This window comes from Bacillus rossius, chromosome 1 (assembly GCF_032445375.1).
Source record: "Bacillus rossius redtenbacheri isolate Brsri chromosome 1, Brsri_v3, whole genome shotgun sequence".
NCBI classification, from domain to species: domain Eukaryota; kingdom Metazoa; phylum Arthropoda; class Insecta; order Phasmatodea; family Bacillidae; genus Bacillus; species Bacillus rossius.
Window position 1 is genome coordinate 340,771,342 of NC_086330.1, and position 15,946 is coordinate 340,787,287.

The 15,946-nt window shown below is 34.1% G+C and overlaps 1 protein-coding gene across 8 annotated transcripts in view; it reads right to left on the reverse strand.

The window, feature by feature from the left end:
- Window positions 1-1,453: 1,453 nt before the first annotated feature.
- The window catches only part of LOC134528125 (uncharacterized), a 37,207-nt gene continuing 22,714 nt past the window's right edge, over window positions 1,454-15,946 (reverse strand). For 4 of the 8 annotated variants that reach the window (XM_063361433.1, XM_063361438.1, XM_063361436.1 and 1 more), the window contains exon 10: window positions 14,174-14,873. In XM_063361433.1, coding sequence (XP_063217503.1) covers window positions 14,793-14,873 — 81 coding nt within the window. In that variant the 3' untranslated portion in view covers window positions 14,174-14,792. Of the gene's footprint in view, window positions 4,518-14,173; window positions 14,874-15,946 lie in introns of those variants that run through there. The other 4 variants (XR_010074351.1, XR_010074350.1, XM_063361435.1 and 1 more) reach the window with 4 other exon arrangements.

Consider the following 15,946-nt stretch of genomic DNA (forward strand, 5'->3'; position numbering starts at 1 on the left):
ACCTTTATTTATGCGGCACACATCCAACCCAAAGTCCAATTCTTCCCACACTTTAGTTAACGTGTCCGGAGTAATGGAAGCAATAGCCTCTTCAGTTGTGTGTCTCAACTCTGGCAAATCATTAGGTAGCGGCGGAATGTAGACACAATCTTTTATAAAGCCCCAAAGGGAAAATTGCATGGCTTTATGTCAGGTAAACGTGCAGGCGAGCTCTGTCTTCTCGACCATTACGACCAATCCAGCGGCCAGGGACTTCGACGTTCAACCACTCCCGTACAAAGAGATTCCAAAGGGGAGGGGCTCCATCCTGTTGCCAAATAAAGTTTACACGTTCACCCTCTACTATTTGGGGAAAGTGCCATTCTTTCATCATAGGTGTCGCTGCAAGCAAGAAAACAACAAAGCAGAATTCACGCTTGCACCTATCTTAAAACTGTTTTGAGTTACTCTTTAATTGTGATCTTGGACAACACTCTACAATGCCAATAGTTGATACCATTAAAATTTATAACTGGGACATTCTTTAGGGACATACTGTATCTTAAGTGCCTTCTGTCCTTAAAGTGTATTGTTAGTAGAATTCAAAGGAAACCTTAGAAGTAGGGATTGGGCTGTCAAATCCTCAAATACCATCAATTGTGATGTGGACAGTATTTGGAGATTTGAAGAAAACTATTAGAGGAAATAAAGTAAATTTAAAAATTCAACACTGATAACCTCTGAAGTTTACTAATTGAATTTTTTTTCCAAACCTTTCCTCTTACCATTTCCCAAATAATTTTACTTTTACATGTAGCATATAAATAAAATACAATATGTATTGATACTGGATACTTAGTTTGTGAAACAAGTATTTAAAGGTTTGAATGTTTCAACACCATAGTTAATAATTTTAATATCTTGTTTGTTATTTTATTTTTGACATTTGAGACCTAGATTTGGATTCGAGGTGTAAATTCGAGGTACTCTTTGGGATTTGAATTTGAGATTTGGATTCGAGAAAATTGGGATTTGAGCCATCACAACTTATAAGCGATGCAATATGCAGAGATCACTTTTTCAGTTATGGCTACAGTAACGTTAACAGTCTTTGAGATATTTTGTTTCATTTGTGGGGTTTGAAAAGTTGTACGTTCAATAATAGGGAGGCAGCCTGACAAAATTATTTGCCCCCAGATCCTTAGTTTCTCTCGATGGTCCTGCTTTTATGTGTGAGACTTAAGACTGTTTAAGACTAGAGAATGGAGAAAACCTCATTATGTCTTTACCCAATGCACATTGTTAAACACGCAGTGATATATACTATTTACTATTTTACATTGCATATTGTATAAGAATGTGAATTATACATTTCTGAAACTTTTCCAATTTTTTTGAACTCTACATAGAAGACTTTGAACTTTACATATGAAGCACAGACGGGCAGAGGAACATGAAAGTAAAAATACACAGACACAATAAAATTCTTAAATTTACTACTAATCATGGAGTCGACACAATCGCACACTTGACGTTACATTCAACTAAAAACAACAATTTACAAACACATATTTTGTACAGCTCACAAATAAATAAAACCTCATTAAAAAGGGTGCTATAATTTGATACACATACATTATCAATTCAACTAGTCTTTACACATCTATCCACTGTAACATTTCTCTGAAAGTTTTTTTTAAGTAATGCAAGAATACTATTACCAAAATAGTATAAAATTAAAAAATATATACAAGTTCTTTTCACATGAAACTATTCCACGTGGACACTAATCACATCTGACAATTTGAGAAGCCGAGCCTGGTAGCATGGCTGTTTGCTGATCACCTAAAGAGAGTAACCCCAGTTATTCTGCATGTTATCTCCTTAAGTGGATGTTTTTCCTCATTAGGATGGAATTTTAATGTCAGTTCCTTACGTTGGTGATTCAAAATGCCACAAATAATTAATTCACAGGTTTATGCACTTGCCAAAAACCCACGCCAATCCTATGTACGTAACTGAAGTCATTCGGTTGAACAGAACATTTTTTCTGTGAAATCTTTCAGCCAAAATTTGTCAGCACATGGACCCAAATCTCCAATAAGATTAGAAAGTAAATGCCAAAGCATTTGAGATGCCTCTACACCCAAGGATGCAGCTGTTGCGGTGGGGAGGAGGGGGGGAGGTCTTGGGGTCCAGACCCCTCCCTTCCAGAATTAAAAAAAAAAACCAACCATGTGAAAACAGAATGAGAAAATAACAGAAATTTGTCTAATTAAGGTTACAAGATATCATTTGGAAATATTATTGTAATCCTTAGTGGGCAACGTTAGTGTATTTCCTCCGTATTACAGCCCTCATTCAAGGAAATGGCAGGAATTGTTTTTCCAAGTAAAGTCAATATTTCATGCCAGTTTGCACATGTGTAAGTATTTCTAACATACAAACTTTAAATATGTGTTTCATGTATTTATTAACATTAATATATAACTGTTTATGAATTGTTTTAACGAAATCAAACAACTGACTTAAGAACAAAGTATGAAAACAATTAAATAGAAATAAATAAAATACACAGTTTTTTCTCAAACAAAAACAAAACTTAAAAAAATTTAAGTGTAAACATTGGAGTACTAAAATTCTACTATTCCCTGAGATTTTAGTATGACCAACAATTTAAATTTTAAAATTCCAAAAATTTCATTATAAAGAATACTTACTAGTAAAAAATTACATGATGGTTATACTGGAGCCCCTCCTTCACAAAGTCCTGGCTAAGGTCTTGATACACATTAACACTGCATGAGCTTATTGTGATAACTATCACCCCTGCATTATACTTATAACTGTGACACCAACTAGAACCACAATGCACATCAAAACTCAACACTTTACATTTCATTACATCAGTTTCTTTATAGTTGCACTCTTTGTTAATTAGCACAGGCAACCGAACATTAGTAAGTAATTTCAATATATGTATTTCACACTTTTTGGATAAGCAACAGCATCATTGTAACAAACTAAAAAAAAATTGTAATACAAAAAATTACAAAACACATTAAAGAGGCACCCAAGTACATTAGCCAAAAGCTAACAAAAGTGATGATGTTATTTTTTGATGATTTATGAATGAAAAATTTTCATCAGTAGTTCAAAATCTGAGAGTTCTTGCTACATACTGAAAAGGATATAAAACTCTAAAACAATATCTACCACATTGTCAATCATAAAATCTTATTTTTACCCAGCATAAACGAAACCACCTTCTACAGAACAACGAAACCACAAACACGCTAAATCAAGGAAAATACCAAGCGTGATGTGCAAAACAGGTTTGCCACTAAGCAAAAGTATCCCCTATTCTCAGGAATCCAACTTGTGAATAAAATACGCTTATGCATAACAAAATTTGCAAGCTTCCGTAGCCACTTTCTGGATGTGCCAGGCAGCGGGTGGTCAAGCATGCATCACTACCAGTGGTGGACAGTGAAATCCATACCTGTTACTTCGTCACCGATATCAAAATTTTACAGGTATATATACCTGCGACCAGTTTCAGCAGTAAAATTAGGTGAAATCGACTACCTACAGTTATCCAACAAAAATGAAAGAAAAAAAATTCACCATTCACAGAATGAGAGCCTAGCAGAATATTATTGAATAATGAAAATAATTCGAGACCAACTAGAAAGTGGAGACCACAGAAAAATAACCCAACCGTGAAGAAGAAAAACTGAGGGAAATAATTGCAAATACTTTATCAGAGCCATCAAAGTCAACAAGTTCAACATAGTCATAAGCTGAAACCAAGGACATAAAAACTTAATGGAATAATTTTTAATGTGTAAAGAAATCATTATTCTACAACTATTTTTATGGGCTATAAGAATATATGTATAAGACTATTTATATAAAATTTAAGCTACAATTGCTTAATCTTAACAATGGCATTTTACTTTAGTTTGAACAAATTTTGTAAGATAAACTATCAAAAACTTAGGTCTTATTCAAGTTTCCCATATATGTAGTAAACTTAAAACATGCTCGTTATATTACTAAGCTAAAAGAACAATGACATAAATATGGAGTCTATATTATTATATCTATAATACAAAAAAACAAACTAATATGTAGTATTTTTCAACTTAAAATCAAAATAAACTCGAAACAATATGAAAGATTTCAGTGAAAAACACTGCATGTATTTAATTTCACAGTTCACCGGGAGACAGTAGCTGTTGTAAGATCTAGTCAGCAGTGATTTCACTGTACACCTTTATTTCACCATTCATCAAAGTGAGGAAGCAGTTACGAGCACTAACAGATAGTGATTTCACCATTCACTGTTTTTCACAGTTAAATTTCACTGGAACCTGTATTTCACCTATATTCACTGATACTCAAAAGTAACAGGCAAGCCCACCACTAATCACTATGTGGATACTGAGTGAAGCAGGTTGTTTTCTTCCCAGCCGATAGTCTGCGCCTTGTCTGCAGGACACCCGAAACATTGGGTTAAGTGTAGAGCTTGTGCTCTGAAAAATGTTTTAAATTATCATACTTATTTTTATGAGTGAGACCGTGATTTATGGTGGGAATTCTAATTCTTACTTATTAATAGGTGAATTGTGATGAAACCAAAATTAACACCAAAAAGCATATATCAATACATCATATAACACCAAAATGCAAATAAAAACTAGAAATTAATCAGCATTTATAACCAAAAATTAACTCAAATCACAAAAACCTAATCTTTAAATACAGTATATCTATTAATGTAATTTATTTGGCAGGAAATTTGTACCCAAATGTATGTAATAAAAAGATTGAAGAATTTTTTTTTATATTGCAATTGTTATAGTAACTTGGTTTTAAATTATGAAGGTGCATTTCCCAATCACACAAATACTTGTCAATTTATTTTTATTGTTCCCAAAAGTTAAAAATATATTATTAAAAATTATTATAATGTAAATGTGCAATATATATTAGCTAAAATCATTTAAGTGCCAGATCTGTTTAATAATATGCTGTAGTTATTAATAAACCGAATTAATGGTTTTTAAAAACCAAATTAGCCTAAAAATAAAACCATACGATCTTGTCCCTACTTATCAACAGTCAAGCCAAGCACCATTCCCGCTATAAATTGGGTTTGCAATGTGGCGACATGAGGTTGTAAGTGACTTGAACTGTGTCACAATCCCTAACTCCACAGTGCCAGGACTGTAGATCCCAGATGCATCCAGAAGGTACTGTCACTTCTCACTGGCTCAAACTTGCTTGACACATTCACCAGAGCAGGAGCTAGACAGTTTTGGCTCTCTCATCCACACACCACTATACTGTCTCGAGCACCAATCATACATTTTTTTTTAAGTTGGTCAAGAAAAAGCTGGAGAAAAAAAAATTTCAACTGATCCTGGACTGGCTCTGAATTCTCCATACGCTGCTATAAATACCTAATTCTTATGAAACTTGTATTTAGATACACAAATGTGTTTCAGCACTTATTTATGCCTTTCAACGAATTAATTACCTCAAAACTAGATGTCTCGTGGTTGTAGGAAAATAATACATACTGTAAACTGATCAAACAATAGTAAAGCAAAAATTGAAGAAATAAAAAAGTAAGTATACTTGGAGCTGATGCTCTAGAGAAGAGTGGAGATTGATACTACACTAACCCCACCCCCCCACCCTTTTTTTGTTGAGATTCTACTGCTCACCAATAAAAGACCTAACAGTCACATTTTAAAATACTGATCATGATAAAACTTCATAATGACGTACAATGTGAATCTAATTCATACAGATAAATATAAAAATTACTTAAAAAAAAAAGCAGCAGAACATTCAGTGTGGTTGAACTGACCTTACACAATTGTAAATTGGGACATTGTGGCAATGATAACCTGACAAAAAAGAAAACAGACATGGGGAAACACAGCTAACAAATCAAACTATAAAACACTAGCTGCCCGACCCGGCTTCGCACGGCTATACTAATGGGAAAAAATTAAGCCACATCTCCCATTTACAGTAATGGTAAATAAAAAAATTCAGTGAAAATTTATTACAATGCTGTATAATGTACCGGAGAGAAAATGAATAGCACCGATGGTTTCCCGACTCGTGCACTCAACGTACAACTGATGTACCCGTACTTCGCTACTGCAGTCTACAGGCAGATGACTCTTGCGCTGCTCATTATACATGCCCCTCCTTGTGGGTACGCCACTGCCGCGCGATGCCCGTTGCCATGGAGACGCAGAAGGCATGAACAATGCAAAATCCTGTTCTCATGCAACCCACTGTTACCTGGTTTTAACCACCCATGGGATCTAATTTTTGGAAAATGTCATCCTGCGTAGCATAAGAAACATTACTGTGAAGTTTCAAGTCTGTAAAATATATATACTTGAAAAAAAGGGCAATAAAAAAACAAATTAAACACAGAGAGAGGAAAAAAAACAATAGTTTAGGTTTGCGATTTAAAGTGATCAAAAATATTTAAATACTAATTGGACTCTTATGAGGGTACTGATTGCTTCGTTGTTAATATCACACGGGTGTTTTTTACTTGCATGGGAAAATTAAGAATGATAAGGCATCTAGTGCGTGGCAACAATGTTAATAGGCAATAGGAAATAAACTTCTAGCGCCTGCGGCATTGTCAACACACACTTCGTACGTGTACTGCATGTTATATCTAACCCCCTCCAACGCATTTGATTCTAAATTGGACTTTTAGTAAGGGTCCATAATGTTATTGATAATATAATATAGCCTATAGCCTTCATAGATAAATATACTATCCAACACTGAAAGAATTTTTCATATCGGACCAGTGGTTCCTGAGATTAGCGCGTTCAAACAAACAAACAAACTCTTCAGCTTTATATAATTAGTATAGATTTGCAACTAGAGTGGATCCAACTGCTACAACAACATTAATGGTCCTGCTGGCATGAGATACTGTTAAACATATTAAATATTATTAGGTGCTATTGAGCCATTTTTATATCACAAACACGCCCCCCCCCCCCCCCCCAAAACCCAAAAAATAAACATTGTGTATCGCATAGAGCAGAATAAAACTATAAAAAAAAGATAAATTTATTATAGGTTTGTATAATCAAGTGTTTTTACAATTTTATCAAATGTTAAGAACTTAAAAACACGAAACACATACCTATAATATTTCTTTCATACTTATAGCCATGCTCTACTCTTTACGATAAGCAGTGCAGATTTGTTTGAAAGTCATATTGTGAGAAATGTGTCTAATGCAGTGTTATTACAGTTGTAGTCATTCAACAAAATAAATTAAATACTCAATGTCAATGACTTCAACAGGTGAACTATTCATAGCAGACAGTCACTTCTTGCATTAGGCATTCTATTAAATTATATGCCATGCTTTAAAAAAGCCAATGCTCGAAAATCAAACAACAGAAAGTGGTCATGGCCCAAAAACTATTGAAACCAAAATCTATTCTTTCGATTCCTATTTCTCCCCCTTAAAATGCCATTGTCACATATGCCAGTCATTCAACTCTTATGAGTCAAAAACCTAATCCTGGGAAAGCTAGATTATATAGACTGTATCCAATTAAAAATTAAAAGCTATCTTGAAGAGATCAAGAATACCCATTATTGTGAAAAAATTACAAATTTTCTTTTGAACAGTACTGAAAGTGCTGACTTTTTTTTTTTTTTACCATTTAAGAAAAATTCATATATATTTATTTCAATTCTGTCTCAATAAGAAATGAAGAACATGTAATACTAAGAAACGTCTCTTTGTTCTTCATCATCACTGCAGAAAAATTTGGAAGATGATTTGACTATGAACACGCTTGTGTATTCCTAACAACTTGAGAGCACACAATAGTGAATAATAATGGATAGCTGCAAAAATGGAGTTTGAGCCGAATATCTAAATGCAGCTCAAAATATTTTTCTGGGGTTCATAAAATTCAAATGTATTTTTAATACATTTCTTCATTAATTTTAACATTTCTTCAAGAGTGAGGTCATTAGAGTCAGACACACTCACCACTACAGTTCAAGGAAACTGGAGAATGACATAGCTGTGGTCTATGGTTAGAGGACAAGATTATATGGGGTCATTCCATGCCATTTCACACACCTGTTGACATCACCATCACCGAAATCAATGAAAATTAGGCTTTAACAGTACAGGTGCAAGAAAGTGAATTCTCAAAGTTACAGCCCCCTGTGAATAATACTTTTTATACAGCAGGGTTGCCAACTTGTGGAAAAAGAGGAAATTTTGCTGCGCAAGGTCAAATTAAATTATTTGTAACTTCCTTTGTAGTTGAGTGAGAACCTTGATGTAGGGCTCAATAGAAAGCTAGAAAAGTGTACTTTGAGATAAAAATAAGTTTTACAAATGTTAAAAGAAATTTGTTTCAAGGTCATGTTCATGTAACCTGTGACCTTGAAAATTTTGAAGTGTATTTTTGAAAAATGTGTTATGAAGTGCATTATTGGCTATAAGTGACTTAAGTTTCATTTTGGGATGGATCTGGGATCAAACAATAGAACATTGTGAATTAGGCCATGTTCACTAAAACTACTCTAGTAAGGCATTAACACAATTAAAAAAATGGCGTAGCTTTAAGTCATTCGTGGATTTAACACTGAATTAATTCCTATATATGATTCATTTACTCATTACCAATACTGCAGGTTACTGTTGCTTCCTTTCCTTTAGTTGGCTTTCCGAGGTCTTTGTGTCAAAGGCTGTTAAAACTTATGTCCTTCCAGTTGCTGTTCTTGGATCTACAGTTGTGAGCACATCTTCAATTTAAATCTTCATTACATCTGGATGCTGGGGATATACATAAGATGGTGAGGGACCTTGTGGATGCAGGAAACTAATAAGAACTTCATGAGAACTTTCTTCTACTTTCAGAACACATCCCAACCACCACCCACTTCTGTACATGCATGTCACAAAACCTTTAACTTCATTCACAGACAATGTACATTTAATTTTATTCATGTAGTGAGTTTCACCTTCAGTTTCACTAGAAAATCTCTTCACAATTATTTCCTCAGATGAAACAGGCAGGAAGGCATGATGCTTCTGAGTTCCAGGTATTGGTTTAGCATTTGCACATATTTCAGATAACACCTTTCTTTCATTCATTACCTATTCCTGAGTGACATAAGCAAAATTCATGTTATGCAAACTTACAGCCCATTCAAACAGTTGCCGTGGGGTCATAATTTGGTCTGTGTAAGGACGTTGCAGACTTGCCCTGGCTGCCAGTCGCTTCAGTGTTCCCCCTAGACCATCACATGTATTCTTGCCATGAGGTGGCAAAAAAGTGCCACTCAGCTCCAACTCCAAAATCATTTACATGATACATCAAATTTGAGAAGTTACTTTTATTCTTGTATTGAGCAGCACAACCATCAGAGAAGTAATATATTTTACATAGTGACTTTTTCTTTCAAAAATGGAATAAGATGTGTAAGAAAAGTATGTACTGCAATGACATCATGTTGGAGACCATCAGAAATTATTGTTAGGTTGGTAGAAATTATTTCCTCTGTTGACTCATCCATTGCAAATGGATGAACTGTAGCCTATGCATTGTTCCAATGGAATCCCTGAACTTCATCTTGCATGATGAAAGAATAATTTTCTGCAAAGTCACATACAACAACTACCTCACCAACATCTATTTTTTTTCCAGATCCTTTAGGTAGTTCCCTTGCTGGTATGCGATGAAAGAGTGAATTTGTAATATTAATAATTTAGAAATGAACAATTCTATGAAATCATCAGGTGACTTCACAAGAACTTCAAGTGTGTAAACGTTTGATGCTTGAATGTTACAGTTTCAATTGAATTCTGCTCCAATGTAGTCTCCAGTGATTTTTGTATGTTATCAGGGCCTGGACATTCTGCACACTCATGGAAAAAACATTTAATTTGGGGAGGATTACACATTATTTGAGCCACATAGTGGTGATATGTTAACAGATTTTCTCTTTCCATGAGTTTGGCCAAATAACAGCTATCTATTAACAACTTCATATTTTGGTGTGTTAAACATACACATACAGTGTGTGTCCCACTAGATCCTGCCAAAACCACATATTTAGGCCGTAGAGATACAAATTTGGAGAAACCAATTTTGACACTTGGATGCTCCTGTTTGAACAAGGCATATACTTCTCTCAGATTGTTTAGTAGGAGCCTCTTTTGTTTGTGTTCTTTGGTATCGCCTATTCAAATAGTTACAAAGTCCTTTTTACCAGGCATCATTCTGCTTACATTGTCGTTTGAATAAAACATCTGAACAGTCTAGATTTCTCCCTGGTTTTGGATGTCATTATTACACTTTCCTTCACTAACTTCTTTGATGTTCGTATCATGTAGTTCGTTGCAGTTGGGAATTCCTTCTGTATTATGTTATAATATATTTTCATCATAACTTTTTTCCTGTGATACTCCTACTTCTGGTACAGGAATTTGAAATATTCTTTCTTGAATTGCAGACAACATTTTCACTACTTTTTTCCTTGCATATTTTGCTGTTCTCACTTTTCTTTTCTTTATGGGTGATTCCCCTATACTTGGTAGACTGTTATTAAATGTGTGCAACACTGCATCCATGCTTGATTCCTCTTCATCACTGCCAGTTGAGCTTTCCTCTTCACTGTACTCTTCCTCCCGTGTAGTAGTACTTGCACTTGCTATTGATGAGATTTGTTTCCGACATGAATCACATACCTTCTGTCCAGTCTGCAGGTGTGGTTGTTTCTGTATCATCCACTGAAGAACATTTCTCAACTGTTTTCTGCTGCTTTTGTGACCCTGAATATTAAACGGATTACAGCACTCAGTATTTATGTAATTCTTTTACATTGTTGCAAAGTATTTATCAATATGGCTAAACTTAAGAAATTCACACCAAATGTATAGCACTGTTGTCAATGACAAAGCTGCACTAAGACTGACCTTGCTTTGCGAGACTGACGTGATTATATACACTTGTCTGAACTTGCTCTAAGAACATTGGGTGCAAAAGTGGCTCAATTCCACTGCATCCTTAGTCAGTATTTGAGATGTAGTTTATGTTCCCAGATCCATCCCAAAATGAAATTTATGTCATTTATAGCCAATAATTCACTTCAAAACATTTTTTTTTTTTTTCACATTTTTCAAAAATACACTTTTCAAAATTTTCAAGGTCACAACAAATTCCTTTTAAAATTCGTAAAACTTATTTTTATCTCAAAGTACACTTTTCTAGATTTCTATTGAGCCCTACATCAAGGTTCTCAATCAACTACAAAGGAAGTTACAAATATTTTTATTTGACCTTGTGCAGCAAAAATTCCACGTTTTCCACAAGTTGGCAAACCTGCTGTATAAAAAGTATTATTCACAGGGAGCTGTAACTTTGGTAATGCACTTTTCTGCACACCTACTGCTAATTCGCCAAGTTTTTTTTAATTCGGAGATGGTGATGCCAAAAATTATTATTTTCTGGTTGATTTGGCATGGAATAACCCTATGGTGGATTGCGATAAAACTGACATAACACTGACGTTCATGTCAGTACATCATATAACATTGAAATGCAAGTTAATACACGATACATCAACACAAGCATCTAAAATCAATTAATCAAAATTATAAATCTAAACTCAAATCACAAAAAATTAATATTTTAATATAATAAATTCAATGACTGTAATTTATTGAGTATAAAGTTTGTACCAAATGTAGATACTATATAAATTTAAAATGATAAATTAAAATTTTTTGATCTTGCAACAAATACCTGCAAAATTATTATTTTGTTTAAATTAGTTCTATCCTAAGACATGCTTATTATTAATTATTATATTATAAAAATGCATATTTTATCAGTCAAAATGACCTTGTTTTGGTGCAATAAGTACTATCATGAAACATTTAAGTGTCAAATTTGTTGAATAATATGCTACCTTTATGACTAAACAGAATTCATAAAAAAAATGAATACAATAACATAGAAACCAACTGTTTTTAAAAGTAAATTGGCCTAAATATGAAACCATTAAATATTGTCTCTACCTATGGGAAAAAACCATCTCAGCAATTTTGGCACAAGTGAAACCATGGAAACTCAAAAAATCAAAATGGCCAAACCGGGTTTCAAACCTGGGCTCTCTGGATTGTGAGTCCAGAATTTAACCACTATGCCACCTCATTCAATTTAAATCTTGTATCTCACACAGGTTATAAAACTACAAACAATGTACTGATAGTTTTAATAATTTTATCAAACAATTTTTTTGTGTAAAATAACATCAAGTCATTAAAAATGTTGAAAAAATTTAAATAAAAACTGTAGCATCACAGTAAATGAATATAAATCCATCAGATACTAATAGCACTATTTTGAGAAACGTAAACGAAGGCTAACTCATGGAAATAATAACAGCAAATGAATGAACATTTCATTTTCATTAACCATAAAAAAATTTGTATTAACTGCAGGTGTATTTAAAACTACCATCTATTAATAAAACCTGCAGACCTTGTAAATGGTGCAAGATGCATAGGTCACTAGAGAAAGAGTATTTTCAGCTGAGGGAAACTTCAACTCCAATCTCTGAGCTGATTTTTCTCCTGAACATGCAGAAGTAACTATAGTACTGCATTTTCAGGACATATACATATATAAAAGTATTTTTCTTAGCAATATTGTGATAGTCATTCTTTCACACCTAATAATGTTAAAGTTTGTAAATTAATATTTAAATTATGAAATAAACGTGACATACTCTAGCAATTTTAAAAAGTTACAGAATACAATTATGTTTTATTAAAAAAAAAAAAAAAAAAGAGCGCGTGTACTTATGTATGCATGTTAGAAGTTATACTTACTTCACATATTAAAACATAACTTTAATTATACATATAAATAATTATTAAAAATAAAATAAAAGGACTGGAGTGATGTCATAAATACGGTTGGTAAAGTACAAAGTAAATCAGAATTAAACTATTCAAACAAATACTCAATATTCAATATTAATATAAACATGTGTACAAAATAATTTAATTTAGAAAAATAATTATGATGAATGTTAATTAATAATAAAATCAATAATTATGCTACATGTTTATTAATTTATTAATATCAATTATTTATTAATAATGATGTAAAAATTTATAATGCAAATAAATTATACTTACAGGAACATAAACCCACTTATATAAATACACTTGAAAAAGTTTATAAACACAATTTATATCACTAATATTCACAATAAATAAATGTTTTTCATTGTATGGAGCAGTATTCAATATCAATCACTAAAGTATACAATTTAAAAACACATATATAATTTTTACTAGTATGTAGCCTTTTTTTTATTCTGTGAAAATTTAGTTGCATGGTGTGCGCAAATCGTAAAAATTCACGCTCATAATTTTTTCATAACGCGCCTAAAGACGTATAACTTCAAAAAATGCTTATCAACTTGTATATAGGAAAATGTACGCTCAAGCTTGACTTGAAGCTCTGGAATTACTTCACAGGTTCAAACCAAGAATACTATACACTAATCTTGCAGATTTCTATACGAGAGTTTTGTGAAAATCTGGCAACATTGTAGTAGTTTAAGTTTACAATGCTACACACATCATGACAATGAAAACCACTTTCTTTACTCTCAGCAAACCCTTTTTTCTCATTTTTTTATAATAAATATTTTTTGTAAAAGTACTAAAACTCAATGCTTAAAAATCCTAAAAGTTTACCTCCAGGGAATAAAATAAATAACACAACTATTTATTCATAAAATATTATTGTAGTGACACTGTGCCACAAAGTTATTTTTGCACTCTGGTCTGTGTTGAGTGTTTGACAAGGTTTTACGTTTGCATGGTTATGCACGCCACCACAAGACCAGCAAGATTTTAGTGGACTTCAAAACATTTGGGTATTAATCAGTGCCCTTAAATTCTGGGATCGAAACCGTGACTTGCGCTACGTGAGTGCAATGCACCAGATCGGATTGAAACAGATCTGCCAGGCCTTCTGAACAGGCGGCCTGTGGGCCAAATCAGGTCTGCGGATTTCTGCTGGCCCGCCATGAAAATGATAAAGTGAGGCCAGTAGTTCAAAGGAAAATAAATTAAATGTCAATTGAATCAACTCTTTATTAAAGTCTTAATACTCATTTCTCGCACCATTTAAGAGTATCAATACGTGGAAATTATAATATAACAGGATCAGCTGCTAAACTGCTTGTCACATTGGTTGGTTAACATGCTACTGTGTTTTCGTACAATGAATTTACAGGTGCTTGGGACATAATATGATGTGTATCTCTGATAACGATGACTTTATGTTTGTTAAAAATTAATTAAAATGAAGTTTTATACATTAATACAAGTGGCTTGAAGGTAAATTTAATTAAGAAGGCCCGGTCTGAAGCGTATATTTAATAGAACTGTTTTGTAAGCGGAGGGGGGGAAAAAAAATAATCGCAACAGCATCGGAAGGGAAGGTACGTTAACTGAAGCTCACACACAAACACTCTGTCCGTTGTGTTCTCAATCGACAAGGAACGTTTCCACGAGCGAGCCAGTGACCTGTGACGCAGCCTCCGGCTGGCCCACTGAATCGCGAGTCATGTCACCTTCGCTCTGACGATGGATTGACTTCCCAACCGGACAGCTTCAAGCCTTCGCTCAGCAGCAGCACGGCTCACATCGGTCGGTTCGTTAGACTTCTGCCAAATTTTCCCACCTGTTAGGACTAGTCTGTGAGGAACGGGAACGGCATTCCATCGATGGCGTTCAGCCGCAAATCAACCGACTGGAACATATTTCCTGATCGCTGGAAAAAAAAATGCATTAGGATTATTACACAATTATAATAAAAGAAAACAATTTTTTTTTTTTAGGAATTTTATATACAGATTCAAATACTGATGTCAAAAGTTGATTCTTTGATTCTCATGATTCCATAAGTGTTGACTGTATCCCCATTTTTTTTTCTCTTATACCAATATTGACCACTGTTATTTACTTTTTCCCCCACTTATGTTACTTAAAAACATTGTTTTGAAAAGTTTCTGAAGCCATACAGATATAAAGAGAGCAAATTCGATTCAAGGTTTGAATTGCCAAAGAAGTTTCATGTCTATCATATATACCTATCCCTCACTTAGCACGTCTTCAGATTGCGCTGATTCATTTAGCGCAATGTGAATTTTACTGCCCCAGTCTTAAATAGCGCACCTGCAAATTTCAGTTAACACAAAATCTCGGCAGGCAAAAAAAAAATTCGAGCACGACGCCACGAAGTCAGTTTCAACTTCTGTAAACAACAGATGTGCCATGAGATACAGTTAGCCAAACAAGGGGGGAAGAGATGCGTGCACAGATCTGTCTACGCTATCGGCGGTTGAACAAACATCAGCTATGGCAAGTTAAATTGCGGCTATGGAGTGTAAAGGACCAAATGTTTTTACGTCCGCGCCTATGCCGCCGTGCCGTACTGTTGTCGCCTGGCCACAAACAGGGTTGTGAACTCAGTCTAGCCAGTGGCAGGGAATTCACTCAAACAAAAGCAACGTCTGCCCATTCTGCTGCCGGTAACTGTACGTGCTTGATCACTCATAATGCATCGTGTTCACGTATTTGAGACAAAACTAGAAGTCATGAAGGCCACGCTTATGTTCGTTGCACTTTAGTTTTAAGCAAGTCAACTGTGCGCACTCTTACCAAACGTTTATATAAGTATGATGCTGTTGGTTGTACTAGCGGAAATATATTTAACATTAGATACCGGAATAGAAATGAACAGATGGTTCACGTGGAAAAGGTTGTTAAATGAATGTTGCAATGAAAAAAAGTCATCGGCCTGACAAGATTGGTGTGAACTAGGAGGTGATACGTGAAAAAGCA